General features: G+C 49.0%; 1 protein-coding gene and 1 non-coding gene across 13 annotated transcripts in view; one reads left to right on the plus strand and one right to left on the minus strand.

The window, feature by feature from the left end:
- Positions 1-236: 236 nt before the first annotated feature.
- The window catches only part of CD6 (CD6 molecule), a 49,120-nt gene continuing 26,778 nt past the window's right edge, over positions 237-22,578 (plus strand). For all 12 annotated transcript variants that reach the window (XR_002516966.2, XM_021925674.2, XM_021925675.2 and 9 more), the window contains exon 1: positions 237-503. Coding sequence is in view for 11 of the 12 variants with exons in the window: in XM_021925674.2 (XP_021781366.2) it covers positions 455-503 (49 nt within the window). In the remaining variant the exon portion in view is untranslated. The remainder of the gene's footprint in view (positions 504-22,578) is intronic.
- Positions 14,044-14,148, minus strand: LOC116269854. Its single transcript, XR_004177672.1, has one exon. It is a non-coding gene; the product is annotated as a U6 spliceosomal RNA (small nuclear RNA).

The following is a 22,578-nucleotide window of genomic DNA, read 5'->3' on the forward strand; positions in this document are numbered from 1 at the left end:
TCCAATAGGTACTGATTGAGCAGCTACTACATTATCAATTTTTTCTTCTGGGCCACCAGAAATGAGGCATGGCCCCTCCACTTGCCTTCTTAGAAGACCCTCGGGGAAGTGTGTCTGCATGGATGCGTGTGCATGCTTGTGACTCTTGGGGTGCAGCCTGGATGGGTGGGCTCCCAGCACCGGCAGCTGGGGCTCTCCCCACCAGCCCCTGTAACAGCAGCCCAGCTTCCTGCAGACCAAAACCACAAGCAGAACAGGGAGGCGTGAGACACTCACAGGTTGGGTTTGATCGCATGCGTGTCGGAGGGGAGAGAGCAGAGAGACACAGGAACAGGAACAGCGAAGGGCAGAGCAGACCTGCACCAGGGGCGCACAACGGCCGTGTCCACCTCCCGGCCCCAAAATGGTGCTTCCCACAGGCAGCCACGTGTAGCAGCCAGAGACAGCTCCAGACATGTGGCTCTTCTTCGGGATCGCTGGATTGCTGACAGCAGCCCTCTCAGGTAGGCCCCCTTCCCTCATCTCCTGCCACTAGTGCTGGAGGAGCCAGATCCAGCCCTCTCAGTCCCCTTTCTGGTTGTTTGCCTGTGGTCACCTTTCTGGGATCTTTTAGCCAAGACTATACTCAGGTACCAGGGAGCTCCAGCATCTGGGGCTAGGATAGGACACAGGAGCCCCTCAAGGGGATGGGGCTGTGCCTGGGCAAGGCGCCCATCCTGAGAAGCCTCCTGGAGTGACAGAATGTGGGAAGCACGCTTTGTGCCTTACCAACGGGTCCCCAGGGTGTGAGGAGGGAGGTGCCCCTCCCACCCTTAAGCTCAGGAACTCCCCCATTTCCTATGTCTTGCCAACTCTTAAGAAGGAACCATTCACCTTCCAGAGAGGCAGGACCATTGACGGTGGCACTTTCCATGCTGAAGCTGAGGCCTGGGGTCCGGCAGGCTTAGGCCAATCACAGGACAGCAGCCCCCGAAACAGGACTCAGGGAAGCCAGGGAGAGCTCCGGACAGCCAGGCGCTCATGGCTTCGGCACAACCAGTTGGGGTCATCTAGGGCATAAGTGAGCATGAAGGCCACCCCCATGTCTCAAGCTGTCCCCAAGTGACAAGGCACCTGGCCACCCGGGCCAGGGAATCAGATGACCAGAAGGTTTGGGGCACTGGACTGTGCTCCCCAGATACTTGCTGGCCCCTGTTGAACGCAGGGTCTAAGCTGGCCGGAGCTGGGCAGGGGCCTGGAGATGCAAGAGGTCCTGATCCCATTGAGCTCTCACATTTTGGGGTTTGGGAGACCGGTGTGGAAACAGAATTCTGGGCCAGGGAATCTGGGTCCACCCTGCAGCCGGGGAGCCAGGTGCTTTCATTTTGTGATGGGGGAGACCCAGGAAGACCCAGTCAGGAGGGGGCATCGAGCTGGCTTGGAGGACTGGGTATATGTCGGGAGACTCTGGGCAGCGGGTGCCCTCCTCTCTGCCTTGATCTCCTCTCCCTTGCCTCAATCTCCTGTGTTCCAAGCCCGTGGCCTCATACTGGTTCAGGCAAAGCCATTCGGCTCTGGGAGCTGGAGTTTGTGTGCCTTCGGCTCTGTGCGTGTAGCTTTGCCCTGCTAACTCTACCAGGACTTTCCAGAGCAGCAGCTCTGGAATTTCGGCTGCCTTCTGCCCCTGAGCTGAAACAGACTGTCCGAAAGCGGCCCCCTTTCCTCTTCCCCATGAAGCCCAGCCACAGGCTCCGGAGTAAAGTCGGGTCCAAAAGATCTTCCTTGACCCAGGGCTTCAGACCAGCTCCTTCTCAGCTTCCCAGTGGGAATGAGGGCCAGGGGCTGAGCTAGGCATTGGTGCCCTTGGCGTCCGAGCCGTGGCAGCTGGCCCAGCAGCCAGCCAGGAGAACTGGCTTTGAATGGTGCCCACAGGAGAGGCGGGAACCCAGAGACCTGGGCAGAGCTCAGGGAGGTCAAGCAAAGTAGTCCTGGAGCCTCCAAGCGCCTTCGTTCAGTGTGTCCCGCCCTGGCAGCTCTCGCCCGACCTGCTCCTTCCCAGTACTCTCATCCACTTTATGTTTTTGAAACTGTGTTGATATTTACTTGACTCACTTGTTGTTATCAATGCAAGCTCAGTTTTGAAAGGAAACTTTACATCACTGTTATAAGTGGAAAATCAATATCACTTGCCATAGGTGAAAGGTAAAGAGAAACATAAAAACAAATGGTGGCAAAACCCAATTTCTATTACGCTTTAGCAAAAAGTGATAAGATCGTGAAGACCCAGAGCTCGTCCTCTCTGTGAAAGGGGTGACGAGGGAGGGCAGAGGAGATGGCCTCCTGGCTCTAGTAGCTATTTTCTTCTTGACTTTGCAGAAGGACTGAAAACTCCGTGGGCAGGGAATAATTTCCTCACTCTGTGATTTCAGAGCATTAAACGCGGCTTCTGTCAACTCTCCCGAGGGTTGCTAGAGGTGTATGTCCTACTGCTGAAAAATATGGCCTCTCCAGGCAGGAGGAAGACGGCACCTTCAAGCAGCCCCCTTGTCTCTCTCCAGGGCTGATGCAAGGGACACTGAGCTGCTGCACCCCAGGCCTGCCTCAGCTTTTCTTCCTCTGTGTCTGGCTCAGCAGGCCCAAACCCTAGCAGAACCCAACCTCAGAGGGCAAGGTTGACCCACATCTGCTTGTGGGAGTTTGTGTTCGGCCTAACATATTGGGGAAAGGAGACTAGGACCTCCAAGGAGAAAAAGAAGGAGAAAGAAAAATGATGGCAAAGAGGGAGGAAAGGGAGCTGAGAGAATGAAGTGCACATGGAAATTCCAGGCCTTTACCCCAAGAACTATTTTGGGGTGGGGCTCCCTGGCTCTGCCCTGGGACCACAGGCAGGTGGAATCCTGCCCTCCTTTGCACTGGCAGACCTGGCTGAGGACTTGCTGTGCTCGGGCAGACCTCCCCTCTCCTTCTTCTTCTTCTTTTTCTTTTCTTTTCTTTTTTTCGACAGAGTCTTGCTCTGTTGCCAGGCTAGAGTGCAGTGACCCGATCTCGGCTTACTGCAACCTCTGCCTCCCGAGTTCAAGTGATTCTCCTGCCTCAGCATCCGGAGTAGCTGGGATGGCAGGCACACGCCACCATGCCCAGCTAATTTTTGTATTTTTAGCAGAGGACTTTACCATGCTGGCCAGGATGGTCTCAATCTCCCGACCTCGTGAGCCGCCCACCTCAGCCTCCCAAAGTGCTGGGATTACAGGCGTGAGCCACCGTGCCCAGCCTCCTTCTTCCCTTTCTAACCCTAGCAGGAGGCCCTATCTTCTGGGCCCCTGCCCAGGCGGCCCGGGTTCTGGGCCTGGACTTGGTTTGTGTTGTTGGTTTCTGTTGCTTAGAGATGCAAGCCTCCAGTTCTCTGCCTCAGTTTCCTGATCAGACAACTCAGGATGAAGGAACAGAGAGAATGAATTAGAAGCCCTTGACAGGGGAGGTTGGGGTGGCATCATGAGACCCCAGGTTCTGCCCTGGTCCTGCCTCTAATTCACCATGTGACTGTGCTGCTTTTCTTCGCCAGCCGTGTTTTCTCATCAGTGGAAGGGGGGTGCTTTGTTCAGACAATCTACAAGAAAGCTTTTGGCCAGATCTGACACTATGACGCAGTAACAAAGACCCAGGCCTTTCCCGCCAGGGCAGTGCTGAGTTCCGTGACTCTAACTCCATCTGCGCTCTGGCTGGCGAGGTCCTCGAGGGCTGTTTGTGGCTACTTTTAAAAAAAATAGTAATTCTTTAATTAGCAATTTTTTAAGAACTTTTTTCTTAACTTGTGAGTTCAACATACTAATCATATTTTATTTTATAAGCCCTGTTATTTTGATCGATGATTTTCAATGGGCCTTTAATATTTGAGCAAATGAAGTTGAACAGACCTAACATCCTTAAATAATAAATACCCTCACAAACGTAGCTAATCAAACTCCCTTAGTTCTGTGCTGTTCCATAGGGTAGCCACTACAATCACGCATTTAAAATGTGAGAGTCCAAATTGAGATGTGCGAAGTGTAAAATATACAACAGGTTTTGAAGATGAGTTTCAAGAAAGAATGTAAAATATTTCAACAAATTTTATGTGATTTATATGTCGAAATGATAATATTTTTGATATGATGGGCTAAATGAATTTTATTATCACAATTAAGTTTACATATTTGTTTTTACTTTTTAAAAATGGGATTCCTGGTCTGGTGTGGTAGTTCACGCCTATAATCCTAGCACTTTGGGAGGCCAAGGCAGGAAGATCACTTGAACCCAGGAGCTCAAGACCAGCTGGGGAAACATGGTAAAACCCCGTATTTCCAAAAAACACAAAAATTACCCTGGGAGTGGTGGTGCAAGCCTGTAGTCCCAGCTACTCGGGAGGCTGAGGTGGGAGGATGGTTTGAGCCCGGGAGTTTGAGGCTACAATGAGCCATTACTGTGCCACTGCACTCCAGTCTGGTCGATGAAGGAGACCCTGTCTCAATAAAAAAAGCAGGAGGAGGGTTGTCCTGGAATATTTAAAATTACATACGTTACTTGCATTATATTTATATTGGATAGCACTGCCTTTGATATTCTAAACCACATTTACAAATATAATGAATTCCATATTTTATAGAGCAAGAAACAAAATGTTCCCAAGAATTTTAGAAAACGCTTTCAGAACTAAAAAGCTAGCATAAGCGAAGTGAATATTAAGTTATTTTTTAAATTTGTATAGATATGGGGGTAGAAGTGCAGTTTTGTTACATGGCTATATTACGTAGTGGTGAAGTCTGGGATTGGAGTGTACCCAGCACTGGAATATGGTACATTGTACCCAATAAGTAATTTTAATTCCTCACTCCCCTCCCACCCTCCCACCTTTTGGAGACTCTGATGTCTGTCACTCCATTCTGTACGTCCGTGAGTACACGTTGTTTGGCTCCTACTTATAAGTGAGAACGTGGTGTTTGACTTTCTGTTTCTGAGTTATTAAAGCGAATATCAACTTCTCTTAAATATTCTAATGTTTACAGACATTGTCGAATTCTTTTAAATTTTCTGCTTCAAAATTGAACCGAAGTCAATTACCTGCTCACATTCCTGAGGAACTCAGTGGCCAAATGTTTTTAAATATCACAAATATAGGATTTTATACAACTCACGGAACTTGACCCAACTTACATTTAACACCAATGGATACATACTATGAGTGTTTGTTTATTTAATCATCTCTATTTTCTAAATTCTAATCTTCCTGGGTTTAAAAGCCACTTACTAAGGAGAAAACAATGTCGCCATTGCAGGTAACTTGGGTTACGCCAAGCAGGTTGAAGTTTTCCATCTCAGTGGACTGAGCTGAGGTCGGCGTTTTTGTTGTTTTGCCAAAACACAAGATACGGTTCCCCTGTGTTGCTGATGGATGCGCTTCTGCCCTTTTTGATAGTCCGTGCCCTCCAACTGGGCTGGCTTCTTGACCTATGACCTCTGAATCCAAGTTATACAAACCTAATCCCCTACATCTGCCCTGTATCTGGCCTTATCGCTTGATTGGACTGAATTAAACACACATGTTTACTTTTCTATGCTGACCTCTTTTCACATTCTTCCTGCCTGGCAACACTTCATCTCATAGATACATAAATAATGTATGACAGGCTTCTGCGTCTTTCTCCCAGCTTAGCTTGGCTCTCTGGCCACAGGTCAATGACTGATGAGGACAGTTAGTGTGGCCTTCACTGTATTGGGGCCATGGAACGGGGTAGCTCCTAGGGTGCTGAAGCTCGGACTTTACAGAGGGATCTAGAATGAGTGAGAAACACTGCCCACGGCCCTCCTCATTCAGACCACATGAAGGCCTTATTTATTATATTTATAGAACATTCAAGAATTAAATTTGGCCCCCAGCTGTTAGATTCTGAGTTAAGGAATCAGCCTTCTCTCTGGGGCAAAGAGGAATAAACAGGTGGCCCCAACTGTCCTTTGAGACAGGAGCTTGAAGGATAAACCTCCCAGGTATGTGGCCACCCTCTACTTGCCTGGACCACACATGGGACACCACGAGCTTTAACATCCATGCCATGTGCTCAGGCCTGCCCTGAGCAGACCCTGGTGGGGCTGGGATCCCCAGGCTGCATCTACTGCCTCAGCCACCATGGCCTCCAGGCCCTCCATCCTGTCCTCAGCACTGGCCCCTCTCCAGACTCATGGTAAGTTATCCAGAGTAGCTCTTCCCAGAGCACTTTATTCCAGTCCACCTTCCCAGTGTTGTGTTGGCCAACGCATCATCCACCGGGCAATTTGCTTAACGTAATTTCCTTCCTTTTTTTTTTTTTTTTTGAGATAGAGTCTCGCTCTGTTGACCAGGCTGGAGTACAGTGATGCGATCTCAGCTCACTGCAACCTCCACCTCCCAGGTTCAAGTGATTCTACTGCTTCAGCCTCTTGAGTAGCTGGGACTACAGGTGCGTGCCACCACACCCAGCTAATTTTTTGTATTTTTAATAGAGATAGGGTTTCACCATGTTAGCCAGGATGGTCTCGATCTCCTGACCTCATGATCCGCCTGTCTCAGCTTCCCAAAGTGCTGGATTACAGGTGTGAGCCACTGCACCCATTTCTTTTCCCTTTCTTCCTTCTCTTCTATTTTCTTTTCTTTCTCTCTCTTTCTTTCTTTCTTTTTGATGGGGTCTCACTCTGTTGCTGAGGGTGGAGTGCAGTGGCAAGACCATAGCTCACTGAAGCTTCAAACTCCTGGGTTCAAGGGATCCTCCCACCTCAGCCTCCCAAATAGCTGGGATTACAGGCGCCTGACACCATGCCTGGCTACTCTTTCTTAACTGATGTTTTAAAATGTAAATACATTTATTTTGAGAAGAAACTTTGTATCACTCCCTTAAATGGAAAGCCATTCATTGTAAATCACCATCATGATGATCATTTTGAAAATAAACATAATGGAAATAAAACCATGTCATTAAATGCTAGCCAGATGCATTTGCTGCTTTCCCAAAAAGGGAGGGTTGTAGATGTCAGAGAGACTTTAGCGACTAACCCCATGGGAGATTTCCTCCTCCAAGTCTGTAATTAGAAAGGCTGACAGGGAAATAAAGAACATGCGTAACTTCCTCACCATGCAGGATAGTGGTAGATAATGCCAAGTCAATCACCACCTGAATCATTTTGCATAGTTTCATGTATGTGCCCTGTGCTTTGGAAACACTGATCCAGAGAAAGGACAAAGAGGGTGGGCACTGTGTCCCCTGATAAGACCGAGCCTGGGGACGCTGACTGCTCAGCAGCCTGGGGGACATGAGACCCCCATATCAGGAGCTCCCCAGCACCCTGGGAAGTCCCTGGATTTTCCCAGTGAGCCTTGAGGTTGGGGGGCACCCAAGCTCATGTCCCTTGATTCAGCTCTGGGAAACTGGGCCCCTGCAGCCTGGGGAGAAGAAGGAACCTTGAGGAGGAGTAAGGTGGGTGTGGACTTTGAGAACTAGCTCTGGTCCTAACTTGCTGGGGAATCTTGGGCAAGTTCCTTCCTTTCTCTGGCCCTAGTTTCCTTCCTGGAAAACTGGGTAAACTGCACACTAAGGACCCAGCCTAAACACGCTTGTACTTTATGTATGTTCCTTGAGGCTTTACAGGTTATGGAGCAGGGCACCTGCCTATATGGAGCAGAGATCCAGCCACTAGACACTTCGCCCTAGGAAGGGCACAGTATCAACCCCAGCCGGCATCCTGTCATATAGAATCATGGACTCTGGAGCCAGGCAGACGTGGGTTCTGAATTCCATCTCTGCATGGCCCCAGGGTGGTTTCTTTGCCTGCATGCTAGAGATAAAAATCTCCAGCTCACCAAAGTGTACAAGTTAACGTAGATGATGTATCTGAAAATAGCCGAACAAAATGCAGGGCTCAGAAATGTTAGCTTCTAAATGCTCTACAGCAAGACCAAAGATAATCCCTTGCCTATGTGAATACAGGACTTGGCGGTTAACATAGTGCTGTTTGCACAATGAGCTCTGTCACCCACATGGCGACCTCATTTTATAGATGAGGAAACTGAGGTTTAGCGAGACTAAGAGACTTGTCGGGACTTGAGCTTGGGTCTCCCAGCCAGCAGGCCGGTGCTTTTTCCATTGTGTGGGAGTTGCCTGGCTTGTGTCTAGCCAGCTGCCCTGTGGGCTCTATTTTAGTATAGGGTTTCTTCCTTAGATGCCAACTCCTAGCCTTGCAGCCTCACCACTGAGTCTAGGAACAGCCCTGAAGGACCTCTGAGGTCCTAGGGCCCCCTGGAAGTCTTAGCAACAGATGGGATCAAGTGTGGCTGCCTCCCTCATCATGGCATGCCCTCATGGGGTTTGCCTGGGGGTTGCCATGCACCTCGGGGCCAGGAGGAAGGCAAAATTAAACAGGCACCATGAGCCAGGGGAGAGCTTGCTAGGCAGGAGCCTCCATATTTTGTTTTGTTTTGTTTTCTTTTTTCTTTTTTTTTCTTTTTGAGACAGATTCTTGCTCTGTTGCCCAAGCTGGAGTGCAATGGCATGATCTTGGCTCACTGCAACCTCCACCTCCCAGGTTCAAGTGATTCTCCTACCTCAGCCTCCCGAGTAAGGGGACCACAGGGACCCACCACCATGCCCAGCTAATTTTTTGTATTTTTAGTAGATAACAGGGTTTCACCATATTGGCCAGGCTGGTCTCGAACTCCTAACCTCAGGTGATCCACCCACCCGCCTTAGCCTTCCAAAGTGTTTGGATTACAGGCGTGAGCCACTGAGCCCGGCCCAGGCTCCATATTTTCTTATTCACTCAGTATCTGCTGAGTACCAGGCCCTGTGCTGGCACTGCCATGGGACATGAAGGTTTGCCCTTGAACAGTTTATAGTGTCGTGGTAAGACACACCAGCACCAACCTGGGATAGGTGTGGCAACAGGTGCAATCCAGTGACAGCTGCAACCACCACCCATTACCGGGGACTTAATGTTCTCCAAGCACCAGCTATGCGTATGCTGTTCCACCCTGACAACATGAGGACAATCACCCCTTTTTTATGGGTGGGGAAACTGAGGCTCGGAAAGTTATGTATTTTGTCCTAGGCTGGTGGCTAATGTTGAATTGAAATCCATGTCATGATACATCACCACTGGGAGAAGCTGGCTGATGGGTACCCAGGATTTCTCTTTGCTATTTTGGCAACGTCTTGTGAGTCCATAGTTTGAAAATAAGAAGTTAAGGGGGAATAAAGGATTTCAACTCTTTTTGGTGGCTCACACCTGTAATCCCAGCATGTTGGGAGGCCAAAGTGGGAGGATCACTTGAGTCCAAGAGTTCCAGACCGGCCTAGGCAACATAGTGTGACCCCCATGTTTACAAAAAATTAAAAAGTTAGCCGGGTGTGAGATTCATGCCTGTAGTCCCAGCTACTCGGGAGGCTGAGGCAGAGAATCACTTGAGCCCAGGAGGTTGAGGCTGCAGTGAACCATGATCTCACCACTGCACTCCAGCCTGGACAACAGAGTAAGACCTTGTCTCAAAAAAAAAAAAAAGTATTTCAGAAAAAAGCCATTTGAAGGCCGGGCGCAGTGGCTCAAGCCTGGAATCCCAACACTTTGGGAGGTCAAGGAGGGAGGATCATTTGAGGTCAGGAGTCCGAGACCAGCCTGGCCAACATGGTGAAACCCCGTCTCTAGTTAAGAAATCACAAAATTTACCCAGGTGTGGTTGGGGGGATGCGGGGCACCTGTAATCCCAGCTAATTGGAAGGCTGAGGGAAGAGAATTGCTTGAACCTGGGAGGCAGAGGTTACCGTGAACCAAGATTGCACCACTGCACTTTAGCCTGGGCAACAGAGACTGTTTCAAATAATTAATTAACTTAATTAAAAGAAAGAGAGACCCATTTGAGCAGAAACCTAGAGGTGGGACAGCCTGTGAGGGGCTGGCTGAGGGGAGGTGCTGACGAGCCAGCCCTGCTGGTCCTGTTGGTCACGTTGGGTGGGCAGGACCGAAATTCCCAAAGGAGCTGAGGTCCACGCTGTTTTCTGCCTCCTGACCCAGACTGGTGTGCCATGAGGATTCCATGAGCGCCAAGCACGGGGACCGGCCCATGGAAGGTGAGCCACAAAATGTACATTTACAAGTGTTAGGCAGGCAGTACGAGGATCACGTCCTCCCGTGTAGCACTCTGCAAATATGTAAACCTGCCTTCCCCTCGTCACAGCCCTAGGAGGTATGCGCTACTGTTTAATACTTCCATTTTACTGAGTAAGCGGCAGGCTCGGAGAGAGAGACTGACTCTTCCTAGATCGCACCACTAATAGATGACAGATACTTGCTTTGACCTCATGACTCCAAACTCAGTGCTTTTTCCCAGCCCGGGAATTGGGTAGGGTTTGGGCCGGGGACCCCTCCCCACCTCAAGACCCCTGCAGGAAAGGTCCGCCCTTCCCCCAGGGACTTTTCACCTCCCCCACCAAGAGCTGGGCTGTCCTGGAACTATGTGGAGCCTGAGCTCTCCTCCTTCGGGCTGAGTGGCCATGCCCAGCCTTCGTTTCCCGGCTGTAAAGCACGGCTAATGGGAGCTCAGGGCTGTGTGGGGCTCTCTAGATACTGGCGGTGACATGCTTGGAGAAATGCCAGGCTCCTTAGGGTGTTAGGAGAGAGCTGTGGCCGCCGCTGCTACTCCAACTGGGGCCGGCGAGGCGCTCTCAGGGACAACAGAGGGAGGCAGAGGGAAGCCCAGCTTCCCACCCTCCATTTTGTAGGCTCCTGCAGCCCGACCGCCTTCTGCCTGAAAATGGCAGCTGAGAGAGGCCAGGAGGCAGGAGGCAGGAGGCAGGGCTGAGGAGGAAGCTCCGGCGCTGGGTCTCTGGTCCCAGGGAGATGCTGAGAGATAGGGAGATGGCCCTATCATAGGAATGTGGTCCCGTTTTCACTTGTATGGGGGGGTCTCCCATGTGGGTCTTCACCGTGTGCTGGGGGTGGGGGCACACTCAAAAGTCCGTCCAATAAGTGTCCAGGCCACCCCCAGTCTCCATGAAGACCCTGAGCTGGGCTGAGGTCTCCAGGAGGTGCCAGCAGATGCCTGGGGGGACGGTGGGGGGGGCGTCCGTGGCTGGGGCCGGGGACTAAGGTCTTGTGGGGACATGGGCTGTAAGAATGACGAGGGGTGTCAGGGCTAGGGGCTTCTTGGGGTGTCTCGGGAGTCCCATCTGAGGCCCCACTTCTGACTTGGAGTCATGTACTGAGCGCTGTGGCAGAGAGAACGCAGAGATGAAGTCACTGTGTCCTCAGAGTCAGATGCAAAGCCAAGCATGACTTTGTTCATTCTACAGAAGGGCAGACGGACGCCCAGAGAGCTTAAGTAATGCGGCCAGTTGCTGACAGAGCTGGGAGCAGAGCCACTTCCGGTCACTGGGGTTTGGAGGGAGGATTTGTATCTGCACTTCAGTACCCTTTTTGCTAGGGTGTTCACCTCTTTCAGGAGGGGTGCCTGGGAGCAGCCGGGGGCGGAGACAGCTGAGGAAGCCCCCCGGGCCTGGAGGAGGCCCGTTCCCCACTCCGCCTGGTGTGCTCTCATTTTCCCTCCCTCCCTCCTTCAGCCAAACTAAAAGATGCACAGTTGCCAAGTGGATTCAGCTCCTTGAAGAAATGTGTTGCTTTGCCAGGATGGGATTCTAGAAATATCATGACAGTGTCTGAGCTGGAAGAAACCCCAGCGAGCTGCCAGCCATCTCCTATTTGTCAGAGGAGGAAAGCGAGGTGCGAAGTGGGGAACGACATGCCCCAGGGTCTTGGAGCAGGGCTGAGAAGCCCAGGCCACAGGCCTTCTTCCCAGGGCCTCTTCCCACACTGCCCGCCCAGCAGGGCCTGGCGGGGCCTGTGTGAACCAGGCATAGGCTTAACTCCCCACCCCCACCCCTAGAGAGATTGCAGGGGACTGCTATGGCCCAGTGTGGCCTGACGTGGTCTGACAGGAACACAGGTGACCCTGGGCAGTGAGGAGCTGACTTCATGCAGCTACTCTGCCCAGCCCCTCCAGCGGCTCCTCCAGTCCTCAGGCTCTGCCTTCTCTTTGTTTTTTTACTTAACTTTTTTTTTTTTTTTTTTGAGACAGAGTCTCACTCTTGTTGCCCAGGCTGGAGTGCAGTGGTGTGATCTCGGCTCACTGCAACCTCCACCTCCCGAGTTCAAGCGGTTCTCGTGCCTCAGCCTCCCGAGTAGCTGGGATTACAGTCCTGCGCCACCACACCCAGCTAGTTTTTGTATTTTTAGTGGAGACGGGGTTTCACCATGTTGGTCAGGCTGGTCTTGAATTCCTGACCTCAAGTGATCCTCCCGCCTCAGCCTCCCAAAGTGCTGGGATTACAGACGTGAGCCACTGCACCTGGCCTGTTTTTTCACTTAATGTTTAATTTCAGCCTAATTTCAGGCTTACTGAGAAGCTGCAAGAACAATACAAAGAATTTCCACATGCTCTTTCCCCAGACTCTCCAACTGCTAACAGTTTTCCACATTTGCTTTATTATTTCCTTTCAATGTGTCCGTTTTTCTATTGCTTTCCCCGCAAACTGTTTGAGAGAAATTGTAATGTCCCCTTCTCCTAGATACCCCCCTGTGTGGTTTTTTTTCTTTTTTGCATACAGACATTTTCTTACATAACCACAGTACATTTATCAAAACTAGGCAATTACTATTGATACAATTCTATTGGATAATCGACAGAATTTATTCAGATTTTGCCAGTGGTTCCAACAATATCTTCTAAGACAAAAGAAAATTTTGTTCAATATGCTGCGTTTAATTCTCATCTCTTTATTCTCCTTGAATCTGGAATGATTTCTCAGATTTTCTTTCTCTTTCATGACATTGATTTTTTGAAGCATAGAAGCAGTTATGCTGTAAAACGGCCCTTATCTGGATCGTCTGATGGTTCTTCATGGTTCGATTTAAGTCGTGCCTCTTTGGCAGGAATATCACAGAAGCAAGTTTTGTCCTTCCCAGTGAATCATATCAGGAGGCTCGTGGGCTTGCCCTGTCCCCTCTCTGGTGGTCTAACTTGCTTGGCTAACGTGTTGTCTGCTAGATTTCTCTGCTGTAAAGATAATTTCCCCCTTTGTATTCAACATGCATCTTGTGGGTAGATTCTTTGAGAATATGTAAGTATCTTGATCTTCCTCAAACCTTGGCCCGCTAGTTGTAACATTATTATTGATTTTTGCCGGAATCAGTTACTATAAGGATAGTCACCCGGTGGTGATGTTATAATTCCACTATTCCTTCTGCATTAATAGTTGCTGACTTGGTTCTCTTTGCTGCCTCAGTGGGAGGGAGGCAGGTGGCTCAGTGCATGGCAGGCTAGTGCTAATGAGGCCAAGGTTTGAGCTCCCCTTCCACTGAGCCTCTGGTGGCTGCTGTCTTGCCCCACCTCGGATATTGGAGTCTGGGTCAGCACCTCTCCACCTTAGAGCCAGTTCTCCCTCCATCTTTACAATTTTGCCATTCATTTGTTGAACTACATTATGTTTTAGGCACCTTTTTTCAACCACTGAGGATATGGGACAAAGTCCTAGTGTTCAAGAAGTTTCTATTCCAATGGGAAAAATAGACCAGTAAAGTAAACACATTTTAAAAATAGTGTCATTTCAGAGAGGGCTGTGTGCACCAAGGGCAATCAGGCAAAGTAAGGGGACTGAGAGCGGTTGCAGTGGAGACTCAGGCAGAGCCTGGAAGGGGATATAGACCTGAGTGATGAGATGAGCTGGGAATGCTGAGATCAGGGAGAGGACATTCCCGGCAGGGAGAGGAGCAGGGGCCGAGGCCCTGAGGCAGGAATGAGATTGATTTCAGACAGATGGAGGAGTGAAGGAGATGGAGTTGGAGAGGCTAACAGGGCTTGAGGGCATAGATCATAGAGTTTGGAATTAATCCAAGGGCAATGGGAGCTCATCAGAGTTTTAGGTGTAGAAGGATGTGATTTAATTTGCCCTTTATGCATATACCATTACTTAACAATTCTTTGCATCAACTCCTTTTTTTAGTCTTTTTTTAAACAAAGATATGCAATGCTTCATGAATTCGCGTGTCATACCTGTACAGGGATCACGCCAATCTTTTCTGTACCATTCCAGTTTCAGTAAATGTACTGCCGAAGCTTACACCCACTCCTTTTTTTCCTTTTTCTTTTTCTTTTTTTTTGAGACTGAGTTTCACTCTTGTTGCTCGGGCTGGAGTGCAATGGTGCCATCTTGGCTCACTGCAACCTCTGCCTCCTGGGTTCAAGTGATTCTCCTGTCTCAGCCTCCCAGGTAGCTGGGACTATAGGCAGGCTTGTACTACCTGTAGGCAGGCATGACTCCCACCATGCTTGGTGAGTTACTGTATTTTTAGTAGAGACAGGGTTTTACCATGTTAGCCAGGCTGGTCTCAAACTCCTGACCTCAAGTGATCCGTCCGCCTCAGCCTCCCAAAGTGCTGGGATTACAGGTGTGGGCTACCACACCCGGCCACCCACTCCTTTTTTAAACCTAAGTTTATCTGAACTTAGAAATCTTCTATCACTACCACGTATCTCAAACCAGTACTACTTAAGTAAATACAATATATCTATATAAACAAAGAAAACTCTGAAAACAAAAGTGTCATTAAATAGCCTGCTGCCCAAGCCTGAGCTGTCTCTCCATTCGTTACCAAGTGTCAGATGGCCAGGCTCAGTGGCTGATGCCTGTCTTGTCAGCACTTTGGGAGGCCAAGGCAGGCAGGTTGCTTGAGCCCAGGAGTTCAAGAACATCCTGGGCAACACCGCAAGTCCCCATTTCTGCAAAAATAAAATTAAAAAAAAAGTGTTAGGTATTAAAGACTGAGTAGCGCCACAATGAGACTTTCTCCTTAAGGCAGACAGGGCAGAACAATTGGAAAAGGAATAATTTGTTTACTGCGTGATTCAATTCCATTTAATCTTATATCTTAAATTGTCTTTCTGACTCAGACCTGATTTGAGAAGCATTTTGCTAACTGGTGGAAGGATTTGATAGGCCCAGCCCACCCATTTAACCATGGAGAAACTGAGGCCTTGGAACAGTCCTTAGGCAAGGACTTACCCAAGGTCCTGATAAGGGCTGCCCTCCATTCTACTCACCCTCAGTATCACTCCCACCCAGTGCTAGCTGAAAATTCAGATGTGATGTAAACATTAGTCATCCTTATTGTAAAAACGGTGTAACAACCACATTAGAAGGAATGCAAAGAGAGAGAAGTCTCAGCCAGCACCTTCACACAACACGGCTGTTCGTTCTTGAAGGAGGAAGTTTTTGAGTCTGTGGAGCATCACGGGCCTTCAGTCTCACCAGCAGGAAGGTGGGCGTGCTGATGGGCGCCGGGCTGGTGTTGATCCACACTTGGCAGGTGGCTCTGAGACCAGCCTCGACTCCAGGCTCCACCACTTCCGCCATGACCTTGGGCAAGTTCCCAAACCTCTCTGAGGTAAAATGGGTGTGGCCATGTCACTCTTCAGCTTTTGCGCTCTAGGTAGATGCTAAAGCCTTCCCTGAAGATCTCTATGGAACTTTTTATCACCCGCGTCTGTGGGGGCTGCCTCAGCCCTAACCATGTCAACATAACGTTGAAATTCAGTTCTGAGAAACCCTTGTGGGTTTGTAGACTCTACGGCATCTGGAAGTGAAAGAGGGACACATCTCTCCCTCTTACGGGTTCCTTACCCCACTCTCAACACCCCTAATCCAGAATGCCCTAGAAGCTCTTCTCAGCTCCCAGCTCCTGCCCTGGAGGCAGCTTTTGTTGCAGGTTCACCTGTGGTTTAGTTTCCTAGAATTGCTGCAACAAACTGAGTGGCCAGAGCAACAGAAATGTATTGTCTCTGCCAGGCACGGTGGCGCACACCTGTAATCCCTGCACTTTGGGAGGCTGAGGCGGGCAGATCACCTGAGGTCAGGAGTTCAAGACTAGCCTGGCCAACATGGTGAAACCCTGTCTCTACTAAAAATACAAAAATTAGTCAGGTGAGGTGGCAAGTGCCTGTAATCCCTACTCAGGAGCCTCAGGCAGGAGAATCACTTGAACCTGGGAGGCAGAGGTTGCAGTGAGCCGAGATGGTGCCACTGCACTCCAGCCTGGGCAACAGAGCGAGACTCTGTCTCAAAAACAGACAAACAAAAAACAGAAATGTATTGTCTCACAGTTCTGGAGGCTCAAAGTCCAAGATCAAGGAGTCAGTGGGACTGGTTCCTTCTGAGGGCTGGGAGAGGGGAGCTGTTCTCTTCTGAGCTTCTGGTGGCTTGCTGGCAATCCTGAGCATTTCTTGACTTGTAGAAACATCATCCCAATCTCCGCCTTATCTTAAAATGGCATTCCCCTTTTGCGCATGTGCCTGTGTCCACATGGCCCCCTCTGTGAGGACAACAGTCATATTGAATTGGGGCCTGCCCCGATGGCCTCATGCTAACTTGATCACCTCTATAAAGACCCTATTTCCAAATAAGGTCACATTCTGGGGTACTGGAAATTAGGACTGTTTTAAGAAGAGGGGAACAATTCAGCTACTCATAGCAATGTATGTAGTGTGTGTATGGCGTGTGTGTGTACACGTATGCATGTGTGTGGTGTGTGTGTGTGGTGGGGGGTAATGGAGGAAGAGGTGGGTCACTGCCCTGCTTAATCTCTGCTCCTAGCCCACTCATCCTCTGGAGAGACACAAGCTACATCTCTCAGGTCATTTGGCAAAGGCCTGGAAAGAGGTATCTTTCCATTGATTTCTTACCCCGAAGAACTCCTACTTATCCTTTAAAACTCTTCCCAATTGTCCCCTGTTCTTTGGAGTGAGTTATCCTAACTTTGTTTTTTCCAGAGTACTTTGTTCCAAGCCCGAGGATAGCACTTACAACTGCTCATAATCAACTAGGAGTGCATCTGTATCTTCTACCAGGGCATGGGGCCTGGCCCAGAGCCTAGCTGAGACAATGGAGTGAATGAGTGGCATCTCCCTGACTAAGGGTTAAGATAGATGGGAACTCGAAAGGACTTTGAGCCACCTCAGAAGCATCCTATACGACTTGTGGAGAGGAGTAGGGGACAGTCATCTGGGCTGATAGCTGAGAGTATGAGATCAGATGTAGAGAGACCGGAAGTCTCGCTCCACCTCTTAGTAACTGTGGCCTTAGGCAAGTCATTTCATGCTGCGGAGCCTCAGTTTTCTCATCCGGAAAACTGAGCCTTCACAGGCTCCTCGTAGAGATGAATAAAAGAGTGTGTGCTGTTTACGTAAAGCTGGGGCACATGGTGGGCATTCAGATGTTACCTTCCTTCCGGGGAACCCGTATTTTTTTCCTGAATTTGAATCCCTGAATCCAGTGGGACTCTGAGCCACATGGATCCATGTGGCCTTTGGCCACTGTCAGCCCCCAGCTATTAAGGACACAAGGTGGCCACGAAGCATGAGTCCGAACATCGCCGGTGCCTCCCCCAGCTTCTCTTTGAATCTGGATTTATTTAAAGAGAGGAGGTGAGTGGTAGGTGAGGAGGGGGCTGTTCTTAGGATATGGATGGGCACAGGACATGTGTCTGGTGAGCCTAGCCTGTCCCTGATGCCCCAAAGAGACTTTCTGGTCCCAGCCCGGCCCACACTGCCACCTGCTTGGGAGAGGCTGTGTTTCCTTCCAAGGATGGATGCTGATGATGTCTGATGGCTTCTGGATGTCTGATCTCAAGGGGACTTTCTCTTTGGGGGCTTTAGGCCACCCCGGAAAGGTCTCAGCATCACTCCCTCGAGCGGGCAGGATTTTCACCCCTTGCCCACACACAAGCTTTATTCACCCTAAAACTGCTGCTGCTGCAGCTCTGGGAGGCCTCGAACCAGGGCCCCTCCTGAGAGCCAGTGGGTGGGGGCAGGCCCCCTGGAAAATCGCTGAGAGCTCAGCAGTTTCAGCCTTCACTCCTCCTCCTCCCAGCCTGCAGAAACCTAGCCCAGCCTTTGCACAGAGGGCCATGCTCTGGGGAATTCTGTTCTTGAATTTCATACCTTGAGTGTCTAAGCCTGGCCCACCAGCTTCTGTCCCACCTCTAGGTGTTTGCTCGAGCTGTGCTCTCTCCCTAGAATGCCTTGTTAACTCTTTACACTTGTTGAGGGCGCCTGAAGAGTAGAAAGAGTGAATCTGGGGAACAAATTCAAATTTGGATTTGAATTCTGGCTCTGTCAATGCCAGGCTATGTGACCGTGGGCTAGGAACTTAATTTCTCTGAGCCTCTTTGTCTGTAAAATGGGTTTCATAATAGCACCTCCTCACAAGGTAGCCATGAGGCAACGTCTGCAAAGCACTCGGCACAGAGGAAGTCCTCAGGAAATGTGGATCTGCTCCCCTTGCCTCAGCGAAATGCTCCTTGACCTTCAAGTCCTGGCCCAAAGGGCACCTCCCCTGCAGTAGCTTCCTGGACTCACTTACCAGCCTCACAACTTGCAGAGCAGCCCTGTCCCTCCTCCAAGTTCCTCAAGCATGTCTCTTGCCTCTGCACCTACCTCAGAGGAACGGGATTTGAGTCAGCTCTTAACGCCTGACCTCCAGGCTGGACCACGGGCTCTATTATCTTTACTTTCCACGGCAGAGCCCGGCGTGGGCCTGGCCCTGGACATGGCTCAAGAAATGCTGGGGGAGGTAAAGTGAGCTCTAGGGGCTTCCATTAATAATAAGAGTAACTAGAATTTGTTGAGCATTCACAGCACATGCTGAGGTGTTTATCAGAGCCCAGGAGACCCTCTTTCTGGGTTCAAATCCCTGCTCTGCCTCTTAGGGGCTCTGTTGTCCAGGAAAGTTCCTTGTCTCTTGAATCCTACATTTCCCCACCTGCACGGTGGTGATAACAACCGTGCCTGCTTCTGAGCATTGTTAAGGAGATTCAAGAATTGAAAACTATAAAAATCCATGGCTTTCTTACTTAGAGAAGAGCACAAGAATCATTGGCAGGGTGCATTGATATGACTCGGACAATTTACAAAGGTTTTTCATATATGCTTTTATTTAAAAATTTTTCTGTTTTTATTTTGTTTTATTTTATTAAAATTGTGTTTAGTGAAAATAGTACAGAATTTAGAAAATACAAAAAAAAAAAAAACTTTAAACATTTACCAATAGCTACCTTCAAAGATAACTGTTGTTACTAGCCTCCAGTAGAATCTTCCAGACATTTTGTTAGAGAGGAATATTGCAAACACACAGAAATGCACTAGAATGGGGTTTGTTTATTTGTTTGTTTGTTTTTGAGATGGAGTCTCACTCTGTCACCCAGGCTGGAGTGCAGTTGTGCGATCTCAGCTTATTGCAACCTCCACCTCCTGGATTCAAGTGATTCTCCTGCCTCCTCCCAAGTAGCTGGGACTACAGGCACACACCACCACATCCGGCTAATTTTTGTATTTTCAGTAGAGATGGGGTTTCACCATGTTGGTCACGCTGGTCTTGAACTCCTGACCTCAAGTGATCCACTTGCCTCGGCCTTCCAAAGTGCTGGGATTACAGGCGTGAGCCGCTGCACCTGGCCTGAGAATGTTTTAATGAACCCAATGCATCCTCACCACCCCGATTTAGAAAATGTTTACACTTTTGCCATATTTGCTCAGATCTGTATTAATAAGAAAGAAAACTATACAGATACTGTTACTGTTGAAATAATTCTTATCCTTTCCTCCCTAGAACACACAGTCCAAAGTGTGGTGTGTGTACCCTTTTCTCTCACATTTTTATACTCCTATTACACAAAAAACGTCTCCATGCACAATGGATGGTGTTGAGACATGTGCTATATTTTATATAAATTGTACCCTACTGGTCATATTGTTCTGCAACTTATTATACTTTTCTCATTGTTTTCAAAATCTAACCAAGTGGGTAGATATGCATCTAGTTCATTCCTTCATCGGAATAATCCAGCCTATGATACAATACAGTCTGTTTATTTCCAGCTGATGGATGGTTAGATTACTTCTACTTTTCTTCTGTTACAAACAGTTCTGCAGAAAATATCCCTGCACACATCTGCATGTGAATATTGTTATCTGTGATTTATACAAAAGGGTATAGCTTTCAGATCAAAGTATGAGCCTCCTGAAATCTATGACATATCATCAGCCACTTCTCCCTCCCTCCCTCCCTCCCTTCCTTCCTTCCTTCCTTCCCTCCTTCCTTTCTTTCTTTCTTTCTTTCTTTTTATTTGAGATGAAGTTTGCTCTTGTTGCCCAGGCTGGAGTGCAATGGCTCAATCTCGGCTCACTGCAACCTCTGCCTCCTGGGTTCAAGCGATTCTCCTGCTCAGCCTCTCAAGTAGCTGGGATTACAGGCATGTGCCACCACGCCTGGCTAATTGTTTTGTATTCTTTGTAGAGACAGGGTTTCTCCATGTTGGTCAGGCTGGTCTTGAACTCCCAATTTCAGGTGATGTGCCCGCCTCGGCCTCCGAAAGTGCTGGGATTACAGGCGTGAGCCCCGCGTTTGGCCTCATCAGCCTTTTTTCTATACATTATATCTAGAAGGCTATGATCATCTGAATATGTTGTTTTTAATCTGTTTTTTCCATCTACGATGCATATATGCACACATATTCATCTTTCACATATTTGCAGCTATAGTCGTTGATTCCACAGGATCTTGGGCATTTGCCGTGGGCCAGGTATTGGGGTTGTGTTTGGTAATCTTACCTTAGCCCTGTGAGGTTTTTGTTTCGTTTTGTTTTCGGTTTAGAGGTGGAATCTCACCCTGTTGCCCAGGCTGGAGTGCAGTGACGATCATAGCTCACTGCAACCTCGAACTCCTGGGCTAAATTGATCCTCCTGCCTCAGCCTCCTCAGTAGCTAGAACTACAAATATGTATCCGGCTTATTTATTTATTTATTTATTTATTCATGTATATTCATATATATATAGAGAGAGAGAGAGAAAGAGACAGACAGAGTCTCACTCTGTTGCCAAGGAGTGCAGTGGCACGATCTTGGCTCACTGCAGCCTCAAACTCCTCAGCCCAAGTGATCCTCCAACCTCAGCCTCTCGAGTAGCTGGGACCACAGGTGTGCACCACCATGCCCAGCTAATTTTTTGCATTTTTGGTAGAGACGGGTTTTTGCCATGTTGCCCAAGCTGGTCTCGAATTCCTGTGCTCAAGCAATCCACCCACCTTGGCTTTCCAAAGTGCTGGGATTACAGCATGAGTCACAGCACCCAGCTTCATTTTTTTATTTTTAAATTTGTTTTGTAGAGATAGGGTCTCTCTATGTTGTCCAGGCTGTCCTCAAACTCCTGGCCTCAAGCGATCCTCCTGCCTCAGCCACTGAAAGTGCTGGGATTACAAGCATGAACCACCATGCCCAGCTTGTGAGGCTTTTTTTAATATATGTAACTGTGAGGTGAGGAAGGCAAGTTGGGCATATGGAGAGATTTGCCCAAGGTCACACTATAGTAAGGAAGAAGCTGGGTTTCTAACCCAGGCATGTTTAATTTGAACCCAGTGTTCTTTCTGATGCCTATGATATGGTAGACGGTTTTTTCCCAACCAAGACCTACTGAACGGGAATTCTAAAAGAGGGACCTGAGGGCCAGGCACCGTGGCTCACACCTGTAATCCCAGCACTTTGGGAGGCCAAGGCGAGCAGACCACCTGAGGTCAGGAGTTCAACACCAGCCTGGCCAACATGGTGAAACCCCATCTCTACTAAAAATATAAAAATTAGCCAGGCATGGTGGCATGCACCTGTAATCCCAGCTATTAGGGGGACCGAGGCAGGAGAATCACTGGAACTTGGGAGTCAGAGGTTGCAGTGAACCAGGATCACGCCACTACACTCCAGCCTCGGCGACAGAGTGAAACTCCGTCTCCAAAAATAAAAATAAAAAATAAATAAAAGAGGCACCTGGACATTCTTCTCCTCCTCTCAGTGGTCTAAAGTCTGGCGGGGGATCAAGAAGATGGGGCTGGTGACATGCCAGTGTTTCTGGCCTGCTGTGCTTTCTTGGAGCCAAATCCCTACCCTTATCACTTGGGATTTTATTGAGTTGCTTGCAACCCTCCATGAGACCTTCTCATTTTACCGCCTGGTAGCTGGAAAGAAGGCACGGTCTGGCACGGGAGCCTGAGCCAGCCTTGGAGCCAGGACCCCAGGAGCCTTTTCTTTTAGAGGAACTCCTGTTACCACAGCAACTATAGCCCACATCTCCTCTCTAGGAACATTGGGTATTTGCAGAGCTGGGGAAGGATGCAGCCAAATTGTGAGCCTGCAGCAGCTCTGATAAGGTTCACAAGAAAGGTGAGGAGTGAGGAGGAGAGAATGCAGCCTTCAGAGAACCAGAGTCACCCCCTTGCAGAAAAGAAGGCTAAGGAGCTGTCAGCATCATCTTTCTGCCTGGGATGGAATGTAGAATCAATAGCCAGCTGCCATCCCATAGCCACCAAGGACCAAATGAGGGAAAAAAGATAAAAGCCTCAGGTTGGAGGAAAATAACAACAGCTGCCATATACTGCGTCCTAAGCTTTTTACATAGATCACCCACCCATGCACTCTTCTTCAGTTCGCTTCATTTATCATGCCCAGTGCCA

Source organism: Papio anubis, chromosome 12 (assembly GCF_008728515.1).
Source record: "Papio anubis isolate 15944 chromosome 12, Panubis1.0, whole genome shotgun sequence".
NCBI classification, from domain to species: domain Eukaryota; kingdom Metazoa; phylum Chordata; class Mammalia; order Primates; family Cercopithecidae; genus Papio; species Papio anubis.